Here is a 17,805-nt window from a genome sequence, read left to right as displayed (position 1 = left end):
AACATGACGATTCGCTCACATATGCTAAAGAACAAGGCGAGAACTTCTTTTGCAAGTTAGCGCACTTTATTTCGCACGAAAAAAGTCTGTCAACTTGTCTTGCTTCTTGCGCGCCGTGAATTCATCAAATCATCGTCAATATTATTGAAACTTTCCAAATAAGCAAATTCAGCACCTTCCGCCACAACAGCAGTGATCGACGCTGAACGCTGATGCGAACTCTGTAGCACGGTAAAGGGTTTAGCGGTGGCAACGGCGGCTGGCATCTTCAAACCGCACAGGTCCATTTCCGCAGCACCGGCAACGTCAGCTATGATCTCGGCATCGATGCAGTAAGAAAACTACGTCGTTATCTTCACCGATGAAATCACCCGCTGTGCTCCCGTCCGATACGGCGCCCGGAAACGCTAAGTCGCAAAATTCACTGACGCACCGTACGCCGTAGTCAGCGGTCATGACGCGCCCGAAGTCGTCACCTGGCACCAAGGCCCGTAAGGAAACAGTGCGCGACGGTGCTTTACTTGACGTCGTTCCAAGCACCGGTCATCATTTTTATCGCTACGAGCGGGACAATGCTTAGTTCGACTCCCGAATGACGATTTATCAAGAACAAAGCGCGAAGTACACATTTCCGCAAGAGACAACGCTGCACGAAAAAACATTTCTCCACCGTCGACATGTTGGCGATACCGATGGCACTCGTAGCTTTGCAGACGGCAGCCGCTACTTTGGCGAGAAATGCGAAAAAAAGCGTAGCCTCTGAGATCCGCATTTTAAAACCGAAAACACTAAAAATACGTCACGAGGTTGCGGGTCTCGAAGGCCATGCTTTGCGGGCCCGCATGCCATTGTGCGCGAAAAGACAAGGAAGGGAATGCAAGCATTACAAGGCTGCCAAGTCACTTCGAATTCTCATTTTGGTGCCCTCGGCAATCAGCCTCTTTGAAAAACACTAGCCCATGCGTTAAAACCTGCGAACCGCGCGTCAAATGTACCGGTGAACTGACAAGCGCTGCGCAACGAACTAGAGCAACGCAATTTCGTCACCTGCGCGCGACGAGGGATTGGAACTTACAAGAACGCGGCCGAAAAATGATCAATAGTTGTTAGGAAAAATGCACTTTCTGGGCTTCGGCGCGGGGCAGTGTTCGATATAGCAGATGTTTCACTGTGCGGGAATTCGATATACGTGCACACCAGCCCCATACTTTTGCATTTGAAATTCAAGGGGATTTCTCAACTGTTCGATATAGCCAGTAATTTGATATATCCGAGTTCGATATATCCGGGATCAACTGTATTGGGTATTACAGTGTTGAGCTGGAGCCCTTCGCTATGGCACATGTTTTTAGAAAATATCGGGCAGTTTCGGGATGCAAGGCCTCGTAGTTGAATCTCGTAAATGATCGGCTAACTATAATCAGTGCATTGTAATAACTCACCCCTTTTGTTGTGTGGACATATGTCATTGCTTCTGCAACCTTTCCGGCACGCCCATGCTTCTATTGGCTGCAGTTGGAGACCCATCCCGGCTACTACCGGAAAGCGGTGTCCGAGAGCATGGGCAAGCGCAACGCCACCAGTGAGGAGATTGAGCGGGACCTGCACCGCTCACTGCCCGAGCACCCAGCCTTCCAGAGCCCGCAGGGCATCAACGCCCTGCGGAGGCTTCTCAACGCCTATGCCTGGCGCAACCCGGCCATTGGTTACTGCCAGGTATGCACAGCTGAAACTACACTCAAACCTCATTATACCGTATATACTCATGTAAGGGCCGCCCTCGTGTAAGGGCCGCACCCCTACTTTGGAGGGGGAATTTCAAAAAAAAAATTCAAAAAGTCCCGCCAGGAAAGTGTAGTTAGTTAAATTGCAGCTAGATGGCGCTGCCAGCTTTTCCGCTTCCGCCGACCTCTCGACCTCGACGGCGCCATTATTGCTTTGTGTGGCGCATCGTTGGCTTCGTGTGGGCGGTGTGGGTAGCTTGCCAGTGTTTCTTCAGATCGGTGTTGTCGGTGTCACTTTGTCTGTAGTAGTGAGCCCTGTTTGAGCCATCGCAGGTGAGGGACGATGGGCCGGCACTTGAGATCTTTCACTGCAGCCTTTAAACTGCAAGTGATTGAATATGCCGAGGAGCACGGCAAGCGAAAAGCTGGACGCAAATTTGACGTCGATGAGAAGCGCGTGCGTTACTGGATGAAACAGAAAGATGCCCTCGCCGCTACCAACAGGAGCCGAAAGGCATTTCGCGGAAAGAAGTGCAAGTACTACCCAGAACTCGAAGGCGAACTTATCAAATATGTCATCGACACTCGAAGGGACGGCTACGCCGTCTCAACTGACATGATCCGCGTGAAAGCCCTGGCCATCGCTCGCCACATGGAAATACCCCAGGCACAATTCAAGGCAAGTCGGGGGTGGGCTATGCGGTTTATGAACCGTAACCAGCTCTCCATCCGCCGCCGAACAACGCTTTGTCAAAGGCTTCCAAGCGAGTACGAAAGCCATGTGATTAAGTTCCATCGCTTTGTAAATGGTCTCAGGAGGGAGCATGAGTACGACCTCTCCCAAATTGGGAATGCGGACCAGACTCCTGTGTGGTTCGATGCACCAGAAAGCACCACAGTGGATTTAAAAGGTGCGAAAAGTGTGTCTGTGCGCACGACCGGCGCAGAACGTCAAAGATGCACTGTGATGCTGTGCATCACGGCAGACGGCAGAAAACTTCCGCCGTACGTCGTATTCAAGCGAAAGACTCTCCCTAAAGAGAAGTTCCCTCAGGGAATCATCGTACGTGCCCAGGAAAAGGGTTGGATGTCCGAGGAACTCGTCGTAGATTGGATAAAGACCGTCTGGGCAAACAGACCTGGAGGCCTGTTACAACGGAAAGCCCTCCTTGTTCTGGACAGTTTCAGGGGCCACTTGACGGACCGCATGAAGAACCGACTCGCCACGACTCGTACGGACTTGGCCGTTATTCCTGGAGGACTGACGAGTGTGCTGCAGCCGCTCGACGTCTGCGTTAATCGTCCGTTTAAATCGGAATTTCGCCGATGCTACTCGGAATGGATGGCTGGAGGCCATCATGAGAAGACCCCTACAGGACGGCTGAAGCGGGCATCGCTACAACAAGTGTGTGCGTGGATTTTGAGTGCGTGTCGTGCCATGTCATTTGAAACAGTCGCGAAAAGCTTCAAGGTGACTGGAATTTCAAACTGCATGAGCGGCGCTGAGGATGAATGTCTCTGGGAGGACGCCGACGCCGAGGCGAGCTCTGCCGAGAACGAGGACAGCGATAGCGAAATGGAATCGGAATAAAAACATTCCTGGAATGTCATTTGCGACTCTCTTACACTGTGCTACTGTCGCGGAAACAGTACAGACCTTTGGTGAGCTGTCATCGGCCTGATTCATGTAAGGGCCGCACCAAGCAAAAATTGCGAAAAAAAAAGTGTGGCCCTTACAGGAGTATATACAGTAACAAAGTTGCATCTGCCACGAAAATAACCTCGTTATATCCGAAAATTCGTTATAAACGTTTATTTGTAACACTGTAGCTATGACAAGACTATCCTTCATTTACTTTGTTATAACCGATAATTCGTTATATCCGTATTCGTTATAACGAGATTTGAGTTATAATGAGCTAGTTAATTAGGCCCATTGTAGCATGTGGCACAAAAAAGAAACATGGCGCCAAGAAAGGAAGAAAAGGAAGATTATGCGTATACACGACAACACAGCACAGTGTTTCATTGCAAGGTGGACATATGGGCTGGCTGGTACAGTTCCGGGATAAAAAGAAGGTAGCGCAAAACAACAAAGACCGAGGAATATAGGCAAGACGCCACAGGTGTGCTTTGTTGGCATTGAGAATAGTGCTTGCCTGCACTAGTTGGGTGCACATCATAAGGAGGGTTTCCAGCAAAATGCACTGACAAGGACGGAGGAAGAAAGCAGTGTGTCGTGTTTTTTTCCTCTGTCCTTGTCAATGCATTTGGCTGGAAAACCTCCTTACTTGTTCACATCGTTTGCAGAAATGCAAGCAGCCGATCCTCGCCCTATTAGCTTATGGGGATGCAGGCGAAAATGCTCGAGGTTCGTGTGCTTAGATTTAAGTGCACATTAAAGAACCCCAGGTGGTCGAAACTTCCGGAGCCCTCCACTATGGCGATGGCGTCTTTCATAATCATATCGTGGTTTTGGGACGTTAAACCCCAACATTTATTATTATTAGCTTCCAGGGGGGAGGCAGGGACATGGGTCTTAGAATTCAGAAAATCGCAAAAAAAAAACCAACTAATTTATGGAAACTATTCGTTTCAGCATATGTGATTTCCACTCCATTCTATGTATCAAAATGGTTTAGCCGATGATGCACTGACCTGTTTATGGCAAGAAAGCAGTTGCAAATCACGCATGAACCCAGCAATTCACGGAGGTGTCGCTTGTCCTTCTGACTGCATAGCACTGCCAACTTGGTACCGTTCGAAATCTCAAGGTATTGCTCTCCCGTTCATGCCCACATTGCCTATGATGGTCGCACAAGAAAAATGCAAATATGAAATCGACCAGTCTAGCAATGTTTAACATGTGCACGGCCCTTTTACTGGCTCATTGCACCAGCACACCTATAGGTGACTTTTGAGAGAATGCTCACCAGCGAGGCCTGCTTTGAATATCTCTCTAAACCTGCTGTTTCTGATTGTGAGCTCTGAAATGACTCTTGTTAAAAAACAGGCAAGTTTGAACGCTGACAAATGTGCAGAAATCTGAGCGCAAGCGTCCTATGTTTTTTGCGGCAAGAAAGAGGATTCGGTTTTCACAAAATTTAGTGAAACCATTAATTAGATCATATCAGACCAGCGCCTCCTCTATTTTTCTGTGCCTGGGCGAAGGAGCGGAGCGCAATGGGAACCAACCGTCGGCGTTAGTGCGGCTTTTAGCCGCCGGGCCCCGCCACCGAAGTAGACCCGCCGACGCGTCGTCGCTCGCGGAAACGAATGCCGTGCCTGCATTCGAAGCTGCTATATGGTTCAGTTTTCGTCTGTATTCGCATTGTTTAAAGTATATAATGAAAACTTGTAAGTTTAAATCATGAAGCGCTTGTCGTTCTGGGCAACCAGCCCATTTCGAAGGCATGTGTCTTTCGCGGCTATTTGATCGACACGCTCGCGCGTCGTCTGCTAGCCCGATACCAAGAGAGCGCATGCCAGTGATGCGTGGAAAATTGTTTTGTCACCGTTACGTTCGCTTGACTGAGGGTCGGTTTTTGACTGTCTGAAAGTCTATTTTCGAGAGCAGCATTTGCCAGGAGCTAATAATGAAAGCTTGGGCGCTTAAAGTTCCCCGATGCGTGCTACCGTCTACTGGTGTAGCACACTACAGTTAACTGCCGATTTTTCGGACACCCGATTTTCCGGACATGCTCGAAAATTCGGACACTTTCGTGGCACCGTCACCAGCCCCATAGACGTCAATGTATTAGAACGTCTGAAATTTTGGACGCTGAAACTCTTCCGCGTCCGATTTTTCAGACTTTCTGCCCAAATTACAGGTCCGAAAGGCATTTGAAGCCCCCACCTCTGCCGCGTCTATCATCTCGTAGGTTTGAACCAGCGCTTTCGCGAGTCGATCTGTTTGCGACAGTAGCAGAGTCCGAAAGTCAGCTTTGCCGTAATGCCAAAGCGTTATGGGGTGAAGCAGACCAGAAATTAAAAGGGGACGCTATCACGGTGCCGTGCAGCGATGTCTTTACGGATAAGCAGCGGAAATGCACGGAGGCGTGATGGCGGCAGCTGGCAAACGCGCCAGTACGGCCTAATCGCTAACAACGCTTACGATAAGCATCTTCAGTTAACTGCCCGCTAGTGCATGTGGCCTAGCGCAGTTGTATGCATACTGCAGGCATTTAATAGGCGAGAACCCAAACGCGCCACGCCGCCATTCATGCTGCCTCTTTGTGCAAGACCGCTAAGTGCGCCGCACAGACGCGTTGCCTTCACGGACGAAACCAGCTCGCCATTGCCGCGCCCGTGTGCGGTCAGGAACAAAGTGCGCATCACATACACTTTCATGATAAATGCGTGCGTACGATACAGCAACAGTACAGTGACGGCGTCAGCTTAGTTGGCGATGTGCTGCACACAACTAGAAACGATCCGCTTCACACGGCAGCAAATGCCGCATATCGTCGGAGATTCGGCGATGTGCGTATGCTGTTTACGTGCGCACACGCATAGGGGAATGCCGGACGAGTAGTCCGCTCTCCCGCCACAGTCTTTGTGTTCCGCGTCATCGTTTCCAGACGCTCCACGCGACAGAGCCGTAATCTATCCCGCGCTTTGCTGGTATCAACGGCGCTTATCACGAGATGCAAACTTGCAAGTGGCGGTCGGCACGCAGTTAAGCGCGGTCCGCGGCAGGTACCGAATGTATTTGCGAGAGCCTGGGCGCGCACCAAAATGCCTGATAATTGTACTGGGAGGCATTGAAGCTACTTAGTACGTGGCTGTGGCGGTTTGACCGCTTGAGCGGAATAAAAAAGCATGAATTCGTTTTTTCGGACTGCCTGATTTTTCGGACTATTTTGCGGTCCCTAGGGAGTCCGAAAAATCGGACGTTGACTGTATACGCAAGCCTGGAGTTCATGCGCTAAATAGCATAAAATGTCACTAGACTGCTTCCAGGGATATACGTGATCGCCCGTTCCCTTCGTAATGCTATGCCGATTGATTCCACCATTTCAGAGCTTTAACCAGTTAAATCGTGGTGGTATGAAAAACAAACAAAAACAGCTACATATGCCGCGCGCTTCCTGCAGCACTGACCGATGTGTGTGAACAGACGCTGTCGTTCAAGTATAAAGTCGTAGAGCCGATTCTACTTGAGCCACTGTGAAAGGCGTGAAAAATGGCGTGGCCTGTTGTCAGTTGCTTGAGCTCGTCTTTGTATTTGTCGACGGATTGTTGTAGCCTCAGTATCTGGCTCCTCAGGTATTTTTCTTTTCTCTTCCATTTCCCTTTTTGGTGGTGAGCAAAGTATGGTGGCCGAATGGCTGTTGACCTGGACGCTTTTGTCGCATGGGGCAGCCTGCTCAGCCTTGTGCACTCATTTATTGTGACACTGTACATAATGATTGTCGGTTGTTTCGCCGGTAGCAGTCCATGGGCTCCGATTATTCATCTTCGGGACCTAATGTCAGCGCTGCATGAACATGGTGGCGATCGCGAGGCAGCGTTGCTACTGGTGTACTACATGCATTCGTTGACGGTTCGGACGCAACACGGTCACGTTTTGGGATACTTGGAATGCTTGGTTCAATTGTTACCTTGGGCTGCAAACGTGAAGGGTAGTCTGCAAATAGTCACGCTACTGCATCCTTTTTAAGCCGCCGCTTCTTGTATTATATGAAATCTTCGCGTCGTAAACGACGGCTGCATATTCTAGTGTAGTTTGAAGATTTATTAGGAGACCAATTATCCCGCCTAATTACTGCAAGCTACCTCTGGTGTTCTTTCATGGAACGACAGCCGAACAATGTATTAAGGCGAAAGCCTTAGATGCTTCATCAAGCTCGAAAATTGACCATCGGTGGCGTCAGCACGAGTGATTCAAAAATTAATTACGCGATGACGCCATCATATGACGTCATAGGTCATAAAATTTTGTGACATCATCGTGACGTCACATCACGTGACGTCGTCATATTACATCTTCGCTTGGTCAAAATGGGCCGATCACGGAGGCAGTGAATACCTCCAAAGATGTGCAGAAAGCTTGCACTGCCTCCGATCCTTGAGGCTGTAAGAAAACCACGTTAGGGGCAGAAATATCTCGGAGGGAGGCAGGGAATATTCAATACATTGACTGGAAGAAAAAGAAGAAGATGGCTTTTGCCTTTCATTCGTCTTATATGAATGCATAAGGGACCCTGTGAGATTTCTTTTCTTTATCAAGAAAGGCAAATAAAAAAAAAGACAATTGTGATTTCTTTCAGTTCCATTTGCAGAGTGGAACACAACAGTATGACATACTAAGGCATTGGGGCGGTTGCAATAGCCTGAAATAGAAAATAAAATGCGAATAGTATCAAACTCGAGCGCAAGTATCGAACCGGCAGCACGGCCTGACAGTCTGCCTGCGGAATACGTACAGCGGGAATGGAAAGACACGCGAACATGCGGCATCTGCATTCTTTGCTGTTTCGCATTTATTTTCAAGTGGTTATAGGCTGGGTGATTGATAAAAAAACACGTCATCCATGACACAATAAAAGACAATTTAGTATCTTTTTATTGCCACCACGGTTAGAGCGTGATGAAAACAGCGCACCGCTAGGTTCGCGTTTCTTTCCATCCCCCTGTACCTGTGAAAGCTTGCAAGAAGCATAAATGCAATTAAACTCGGATGCAAACACGAATTCGTGAGCCTCATGATACACGCGGCCGTTCAGCGCCAGCTTCCCGTAGTCTACTTGCACAGTGCCACCACGCGGCAGCGGCGAGCGGACACTGAATGCGCGCTCGACGGCCTGAGGTGAGCGTTCGCCCAGGCACTGAACAATAGAGGAGGCGCTGATCAGACCAAATGAGTTAGGGCATCACATCAGGTAACCTCATACTACTAGGTCAGTCATAGGGCAGCTGCAAAGCAAAACATTACTTTTGTTGTCAAGCTGACGTGCAGACCCGATTTTACTAAGAGTTAGGAGCTATCTGCTGTTCTTGTTCGCCACCTCAACTGCCAGGAAGGGCGCGGGCACAAACACAGTTTAGTCATCTATTGTGTTTGGAGCATCTTCGTTGATCTGCTTGACAGTTAGGGTTAGGGCATCGAGGAAACACCAGGGTCAAGTAAAAGCAGGACATACTTGTGGTTGGGGCTACACAGATATCGCCAATGAGTTTTAAATGCTGGTGCACAGGGCTTTCAACCCGCACGCATATCCCCTTCAGGCGCAAATTATAATGCACTCTAACCTCGATATAACGAACATGGATATAACGAATTATCGGTTATAACAAAGTAAATGAAGAATAGTACTTTCCTAGATACAGTGTTACAAATGTTTATAACGAATTTTTGGATATAACGAAGTTATTTTCGTGGCAGATGTGAGTTTGTTATACAGTAGAACCCCGCTAATACGTTTTTGAAGGGACCGTAGGAAATAAACGTAAGAGACGGGAAACGTAAGAGCCGAAAAACAGGAAAAACGGCAAAATATTTAGTGGTACAGAATTTTATTTCAATTCTTACGAGCAGCACGAAAATTGGCGCGCTCAGCCGCGATCTAGTCGATGGATAGAAACGCGGAGCTTAGGACGGCCTCATCCACAGAAATGTAATCAACGTATGTGATTTTTTTAACACCAACAGCTGTAGGCATGAAAGAACTAAGCACACGCAATCACGACCGGCGCGGCGAGTCCGACCGCGAACCGCACGCATGACCGTGCGAGCTCCAACCAGCTCGAACTCCTCCCGCTCTCCGACAAATAACGATGATGATGAGTCTACGCCAACGCGATGGCAGAAGTGAATGCCAATCTCGAAGGCCTTGCTTTCGCGAGCAGTGACGTCATAGACGCCATCTTTGTAATTTGAATCTCGAAGGCCATGCTTTTTGTTTGCATCAATTGAAAGATTCTGTTGCTTGCGCCTCTCATGCGGCTAATATTACGGTCAAACGAGGCCAAGCTGCGTGAAAATGCACCATGGCGGCTCTCTTTGGTAGTCACTCGGTCGGCTCCGAGCGCACTTCGCGACGTATCATACGGGAACGGTCCGACAGTTACGACGTAACAGCGGGGTTCCCAATACATTGTATCCTATGGGAGCTATGCCGGGACCGGCGGAAAACGACGTAACAGCCGGGAAAACGCAGCAGTGAGGAACGTAACAGCGGGGTTCTACTGTAGTGAGGTTTCAGTGTAGACTGTCTGCAGATGTGTCAAATTTATGCACCATTATTCCAAGGTGCTCTATATTATAATTCTAAAAACAAAACAAGGTAATATGTTGTTTTGTGCCAGTTGCAGTAATTAATTGTAGTTAGCATGTCATTAAATATTTCTTTACTCTGCAGTCAGTCATGTTCCATTTTTCACGTAAACAGAATGAAATATTAAGCTCAAAATGCACGCACAGTTTCTTTTTGGTTGCATCTATTTCGAGCAAACAAAAATTGACATTTTAGTATGCTTCCCGTAACGTGGCACGTCAAACAGCTTGTCAAACATGGTAGCATCTTCAGCAAATGGATCCTCTGCAGCAATAAGCAGCACAATTAAGTTGAATGAGCACTAGTTATCTGCTCAGGAAGCACTTACAGATGTGCACACTGCATTTCAAGCCAGTTGAAGTGACAAGCCTCTACATTTGATGTGTACAATTGTACACGCCGCCGCTGAAGGGGATATTATGCATGGCCCACTCATGCAGTGACCTTGGCTTGGTCTGCACGTTGTGCTGTTGCATGGTCATATGATCACCTGGTGCGGGGCCAACACCTATGATGTGCACACCTTTCCGCATGGCAAATTTTGGAAGCCGCGTGAACAAGTGCTCGTGGCATAGCACAACGTGCCCAGCGCGCTATGTATTGAAGGCCACATGCAGATTTTACACAGGCCAAGAAAAGTGGTGAATTCAACACATGCCATTGGGTGCTTTAGGCAATACAGCTCATTTTAGTAAGTTAAGCTGATGTTTACTGCAATTTGCTCTGTTGAAAACTACAAGCCTTACCTCATGTTGTAGCAGAACACTTTCTTAGGTGAAACTGCAACTTTTTTGTGGCTCTGGATCGTACATTTTTTGGATAGTACTACAAGTTTTGCTGCATTTTTTCCGAAGACATATCAGGTATGTTCTACTGTATATAGCAGAGCCCATTAAAGTATGACGGCATGTGTGACACAGCCCACTTTAACGTAGTAAGTTCTCTGATTTTAGGGCTATGCTATCCCTGTGGATATGACTCTTTACTTTTGCTTCACTTTTATGCTTTGTTGCACGCAGCTGATACTTTGAAATGTTCGCAAAAACTATTCGAAAACTATTAAGGGGGGAGGGGGGTTTAAAAGTCATCAAGATTCTCTTTACCAAATTTAATGAAACTGCACAGCCTTGTTTAGTTTTCTTTGCTGATTTCAAATATATGCAATTATTTTTCAAATATGTCCGTTAGTTCCAAAGTTAAGTAAAATTAATTAGCATTGTTTCTGGGAACAATGGAGCAAGAACTACTCATCGAAATCTTGCTTTAGGCACATAGCCGGATACTAGGAAACATAAGCTTCACAGGGGTAGGAATAATTTTTTGATGTGCAAACTATTAACAATTATACAGCATATCAAAGCTTTTTTGTTCAAGATGTGGCTAGTTAGTTGTTTAATGCATGGACAATGAAAAAGACGTTAAAACTGAAATACAAAAATCTGCTGCTACCCCTGTGGGCAATACTCGCGTAGCTCAGTAGTGAAACAAGAATTACAATTCTAGGTGCTTTGATTACTGAAAGACCGCTCCTGATAAGTTGCAAAGCGTCAAAAACTCAGGTTTTGAGAAAATGCAGAAAAGCAAATAATGCCAGTATTGAACCTCATGCAACACAAAATGTTAAAATTTTTTGTTAGATGATTAGTAGCCACCAGGGATATAACCTGCATGAGTACTGCTGCAACATACATCATTCAACAGCCTCATAGCATCAAGAGCTCCATTTTTGTGCTTTTTTTCTCATTTAGAATATAGCCCGTTTTTGTGGTATAAATTGATGCTGTGGCCGAAATATCAATCCAAGGTGTAAGAAACCTGGTCAGTACTTGCGGCAATGCCTCTATGTTATAAAAATGCTGTTTTAAAAAAAAACAGATTTTTTCATGATTTTACATCTTGAAAGACCAGTGTCCCCCCTTAAAAAAATATTCGAATGGATGAGTTTCTTTGGCTGAGTTGTCAAGCTTGTTTTCTGCGTTTACAGCAAATTGCTCTATGGACTCAGTTTGGGATATTTACAGAAAGGGTTAATGAAGTCAGCTGCATCAAGAAAACAAAGTAAGAACGTCAGTTGAAAAGTATACGAAGAAGACTTGACAGAGATAAACGTGTAATAAGGTTATTTACTGCAAGGAGCTAGCGGCAGGAAAAACTTAAAGGGAAGTCATTGTTACCAACAGCCATATGCTCTGTGTGTGTGTTGCAATTTTGAAGGGGTTCTACTGAGTGGTCCTAATTTATTCATCTTTCTGCACTGGTCACTCTTGCGCTTGACAGGCAATGAACATCGTGGCTTCGGTGCTGCTACTGTACGCGTCAGAAGAGGAGGCCTTCTGGCTCCTGGTGGCCCTGTGTGAACGGCTACTCCCCGACTACTATAACACCAAGGTGGTCGGCGCACTCATCGACCAAGGTGCGTCGCGATGCTCAGTGCATCGGCACCGTGTCGTGTCGCTCTGTAACTGATGTGCAATCATAGTGAAATGAAGCACAAAGAAGAAATTACAAAGTGGAACAGCTTTTGCTAGTGATAACCGAAGAGCATAATCTTGCATCAGTAATTATGGGGTTGCTAAAGATTGTTTGGGCCCCGCACAAATATTACAAGGCAAAATCATGCCAACAGTAAGTGTACTGGTGAAAACAAAATGGAAAGAAGGTATCCTAGTTAGCCCTAACCTTTTTGTGCTTGAATTGTCCATCACTGTATGTCATTATTTGGGTTGAAGTGGCCATTGCAGTGATAGTACTGACATTCTTTTGCCGTGTGCAAGGTCATGGTTTCGATTCCACCGTGTTCCGACAGTGGCTGAATGCTGACTGCTCATGTACTACAGCTCAGACCACTTATAACGTAACCGCTTACAGTGCAGAACCGGCTATAATGCGGTTTTTTCTGACTCCCGTTTACCCTCCCATAGAACTCCACGTATACGCATACCGCTTATTGTGCAGACCCCCCCCGAGACGAAAGACCGGTTATAATGCGGCTGCCGGAACGTTCTCAGAGATGCGAGGGAGCGAGTGTGCTTATCAGCGGAGATGCGCCGGCAGGGGAGAGAGCGGCGACTTCGTTACGAAGGAGGAGGGGACACGGAACGAATGAACAAGGAGCAGGAGGAGAAAAAAAAAAGGGATGGCAGTGGGTGGCAGCTGCCCGGCGCGGGTGCGTGGTGTGAGGAGGGGGAGCGGTTGCGTGGCCGACGGAGAAACCTTTGCCCCCTTTTCTTCGGTCGCTTGACATGCGCACTCTGTTACGTACGGGCGTGCGCGTCCGCATGAAGGGCGCGTTACCGCTGTTCGTCTCTGTCAGGAAAATAGTTGCTTCGTCATAGAGCGCAGATATCACGCATGCAACCACGATTCCCCCGCAAGTAACAATGCTTTGAGACGCGATTGAGTTTTCGCCTTTGCCACCAACAGGCAGACTTACAAGCTTGAAAGAATTTTTCAGGATAGTTGCCACGGCTGTTCTCCTGACCGCGAACCGAAACTTCGTTTCACGTGTGATGCCCTCGGCTCGCGAGTGCGATCTCTTCTACGCCCTACCTCCGTGTTGTCTAGGGCAAGCTTCTCGCGACGGCATGCCAAGTTGCAACGCGCACGCTAGGCCTAACAAGCGCTAGCTGCCATGTCGGCGGCCGCGGACTACAGAAGTTGCGGTTTGGTGCCGAGTCAGTGAAACATTTTGCAGTTGTTGCATTTAGGAGGGGTGACCTACATCTTCAACAAAAACGCGGGCGTGCGTGTGAAACACTCGAGTGGTGCTTTGCGGTCGCCACCGTTTTCGACATCGCGCACGCGCAGTATGTTACCGCGGCGACTTCCCATTGCAGCGCATTTTTTCTGCGTTCGTTATGTTGGCACCGCAGCTCCACGGACGCTAACCGTTCAATATTTTCAAATGTAAGCAGATGCAAACTTGCGTCCCAGTCGCATGCCTCGATAGTCGGAATCGCGCGCCTGCCTGTTGATCATGTTTTGCACACGTGCAACCTTTCAAAAATGTTGATTTGGTTATAGTGCGGATATTCGCGACTCTGGCGACTTACGTTATAAGCAGTCTATGCTGTATTGGGAGCAGTATGAGCAGGAACACGCGAGTGTGTGGCTAATAGCTTCAAAAGTAACAATGGGTGATTTGCAACAGCCGCTGTCATAAACAAAGTGGAAAGTGCACCACAATACCACTAAATGTCTGCACACCTGCCTCACTATTGCTGATAAAGAACGGCAGCTGATTACATATCACATGCATGGGCTGTGCTTATAGAATAAGCACAGTGCACTGCTGTACCCTACTTGGCAGGTATCCCAAGCAGAGCACTGCAGTGTGCTGTCTATAGCTCTGCGCAAAATACTGATTTTTTTATTTGCCTGTGTGTGTGTGTGTGTGTGGAGCACAGAAAATCAAGATACAGCACAGTATGATGTTAGAAAATGGTACTGCTCTTTGCTGCATGTGAGCACTAGAATATCAAGCTGTTATTTGTGTTATATATTTCACACATCTTAAAAACAGATCTGTGGTGGGAGTCACAACAGTTTGTGGAAAATTATCACCCTTTCCACATTATTTTTGACAGAGCCATCTGAGCATAAGCGAATTGGGGTTTAAGGCTATTCGCTGGGCGTTCACGCATTCCCTCTCATATCTTTCACAATACTGCCATCCTTTATGTGCACACTGACACACTCGCAGCAAGGCAGCTTTTTCAGCCCTTCATTTACAATTGCAGTGGCTTACCTGTGGGTGGACCCATCATTCGATAACCCTTTCAGACTCCACCTATGAAGAACTGTCTGTAAATACGTCTAATCGATACAACGTTGTTTCAAGGCACTCGATATTATATTGCTACAAAAATAGTGTCATAATACGTTTTTTATGTGTGTCATAGTAATTGCTCCTAATTAAATTGTACGCCATGCTGGTCTAGTGTTTATGGCACTTCACTGCTGACCCGAAGGTCGCGGGATTGAATCCCGGTAGCGGCGGCCGCATTTTCAGTGGAGGCGAAAATGTTTGAGGCCCATGTACTTAGATTTAGGTGCACGTTAAAGAACCCCAGGGGGTTGAAATTTCCGGAGCCCTCCATTACGGTGTCCCTCATAATCAAATCGTGGTTTTGGGACGTTAAACCCCAGATATTATTATCTGGGGTTTGTAATTGTGATTGTAGTTGTAATTAAACATTTCTTTATTCTGAAGTCATTTATGCTCTGTTTTTGCATAAATAGAACAAAATCTCAGGCTAGAAATATGGTGCAAATTCTTTTCCGGTTATGTCCATGTTGAGCAAAGGCGGTAAGCGGCTCATCGAACGACTCGTCGAGCGTAGTAGTGCCTTCAGCAAAGTGATTGTATGCAACAGTACACCGCAATTAGAAGTTAAATGAAGACAAACTTACTATGCAGGAGGTTCAATTCATTCAAAGCTCAATGTATCTTGCTCTTTCTTAGCCCCCAGTCGATACAAATAACAAAAACAAGTGGTGCACACAATTGTGTACATAGCGTCTCAAAGGGTTCATGTGTGCTGTGACCCATTGGTGGGTCGCCCACTGGGACCCACCTCATTCATCCACCTAGAGACACCAGCAGGGGCCTTGCTGTTGGTTCTGTGCACAAGCTTTTTGAATGATCCGAGCTCTGCTTAGGACTTATCACGTGATCCTGGGTTCATAGGCACTCCGTCAGGCACTCCGTGCATGTGTTGTTCACGTCGTGTGCAGTGGGTCACCGCTGCCAGATGCAACGTAGAGCTCTCCTATGATCCATGCAATCACGGGGTGGAGCTGTTGGCCTGTGGTTCTGCTTTCCGAAGGAATGTCATTGCAGCACTGCGTAAAAGAGTTGCATATTTCAGGCACATCTAATATATGGCACATGACCCACCAGTGATCCACAGTGCAGAGTATGTGCTAAGGTGCATCACTTGACCATCGCTCCTACTCCAGTGCTTATCGTAGGCTCTCATAATCTTTAAGCTGTTAATTCTCATTCAAGTGAAGAGTCTGTCTATCAGTCATTTAGTCAATCAATTCAATAATCACCCCTTTTGCACCTCCTGTCTTTACTGCTGAAGTATATTCCAGCTTTACGCCAGTACTGCACCATGCAGCACTTACAGGCAAATCTTGCTTCGTTATGCAGCTTCACAGTAGTCAGTTACTAGCACTGTAATATTTATATCGGAGTCTGCGTTTTTGATGCCGCATGTGTGCGTAAAAATGCACGTGATTGCACCACCACGTACAGGTGTACTGGAAGACCTAGCCAGGGACCACATTCCAGAGCTTTACACCAAGCTGGACTCACTGGGTGTGCTGTCCATGATTTCGCTTTCCTGGTTCCTCACCATCTTTCTCAGGTGAGCACCATAGCATTCTAGGAGTTCAAAGAACCGCGAGTACGCAGGTTTCTTGATGAATAGGTGAAAGGTCAGCCTCCCATTTCTGCACAGCAGGAGTGCTTGCCACACTTATTCAAATCTAAACTGGCTTTAATTCTCGGCTGACCGGCTAAATTTGGAAAGTAAGATACAAAAAACGATATCGTCTGATGCAAGCCAGGAATCGACAACACCCAAAAAAATTCACGCATCTCCACGAAGTGAATCATGACGAGTGGGCGAAGCTCTGGGTATCGCATGTGTGAGTAACCGTACGTTACCCGAGCTTTGCCCCATATAATGTAAATTGGGTGACATAAAGTGACATAAAGAGTTGACGACCAAGCTAGGTCCCAAGGTCCATAATGTCTACGTTGAAGTCGCCGACTAGTATGAAGGGTTTGTGCTTGTTGGTGTTTTATATTGCTCTGTCGCAATTATGATTGATGTTCGTCTATTGTAAATCTTTTTTCATTCACATACACACATATGTTTCCACTATAGCAACGGTTTTCTATATACCGTGACAGCGGACAGTGAGAGTCGATGACAAAACTAGGTCCTAAGGTCAATAATGTGCACGTTGAAGTCGCCGACTAGTATAAAGGGTAAGTGCTTGCAGGTGTTTTATATTGTTTGTCACAATTATGAGGGATATCAGTCTTTTGTTCAACCTGATGTTTCGATTTTACACGGTGCTGCGCCGTGTGCACGGACGCCATACAGACAAGCCTCAACCTTAAAGGGCCCCTCACCAGGTTTGACAATTTTGAGCTAACGAGCGCAATGCATACACTGGGCGTTCACGACCACGTCTGCCAAAATTTCCTACGCTACGCTCTGCGGAAATGGGTCAAATTTCCAGGTGAACGCTGCTTGCCCTTCCTCTCGCGGGCGCGCGCTTTAGAGAATGACGGGATGACGTACATGAGAAAATGGCCCTACGTAGATGGTAGTGCTGTGACGTCGCTCCTCTACGTAGACGACTGTGCTCTGACGTCGCCAACAGTAGCACGTGACACTGCGGTAATTATTTGACACGACATGTGTAGTTTGTGTAATTTGTTGCTTGAATAGATTATTAAAACTTAAGAGAAATAATGAGACACACAAAGGAAATGTGTGCGTCTTTTTAATTTTTTTTTCGTGAATTGCAGCGAAATGCGGGGCTAATGTGCCTCCCTTTTCCATGCGTTCGTGTCCCCGCGGTTAACGCATCAAGCAGACGCCAGCCCTGGAAACGAAAGTAATGTTCTGGTGCGTTCAAGCACTTATTATGCTCATTTATTCTACCGCGTCCAAGTAAACGTTAATGCGGCACTGGCTCATGATACCGCCACTCTCGTGCCCGTACAAATGTCTCAACTTTCATGCCCGTCCCGCAGAAACAGGCAGTACACCACAAAG

At 47.1% G+C, this 17,805-nt stretch overlaps 1 protein-coding gene across 1 annotated transcript in view; it reads left to right on the top strand.

Moving 5' to 3' along the window:
• LOC119399469 (TBC1 domain family member 9-like) overlaps positions 1-17,805 on the top strand; it is a 705,668-nt gene that overhangs the window by 647,819 nt on the left and 40,044 nt on the right. Inside the window, 3 exon segments of the mRNA XM_049417714.1 lie at positions 1,516-1,716; positions 12,281-12,416; positions 16,266-16,377. Coding sequence (XP_049273671.1) covers positions 1,516-1,716; positions 12,281-12,416; positions 16,266-16,377 — 449 coding nt within the window.

Source organism: Rhipicephalus sanguineus, chromosome 7 (assembly GCF_013339695.2).
Source record: "Rhipicephalus sanguineus isolate Rsan-2018 chromosome 7, BIME_Rsan_1.4, whole genome shotgun sequence".
In the NCBI taxonomy this organism is placed as follows: Eukaryota; Metazoa; Arthropoda; class Arachnida; order Ixodida; family Ixodidae; genus Rhipicephalus; species Rhipicephalus sanguineus.
Note: the sequence above shows the minus strand (reverse complement) of the source record. Positions and strands in the feature narration are given on the sequence as shown.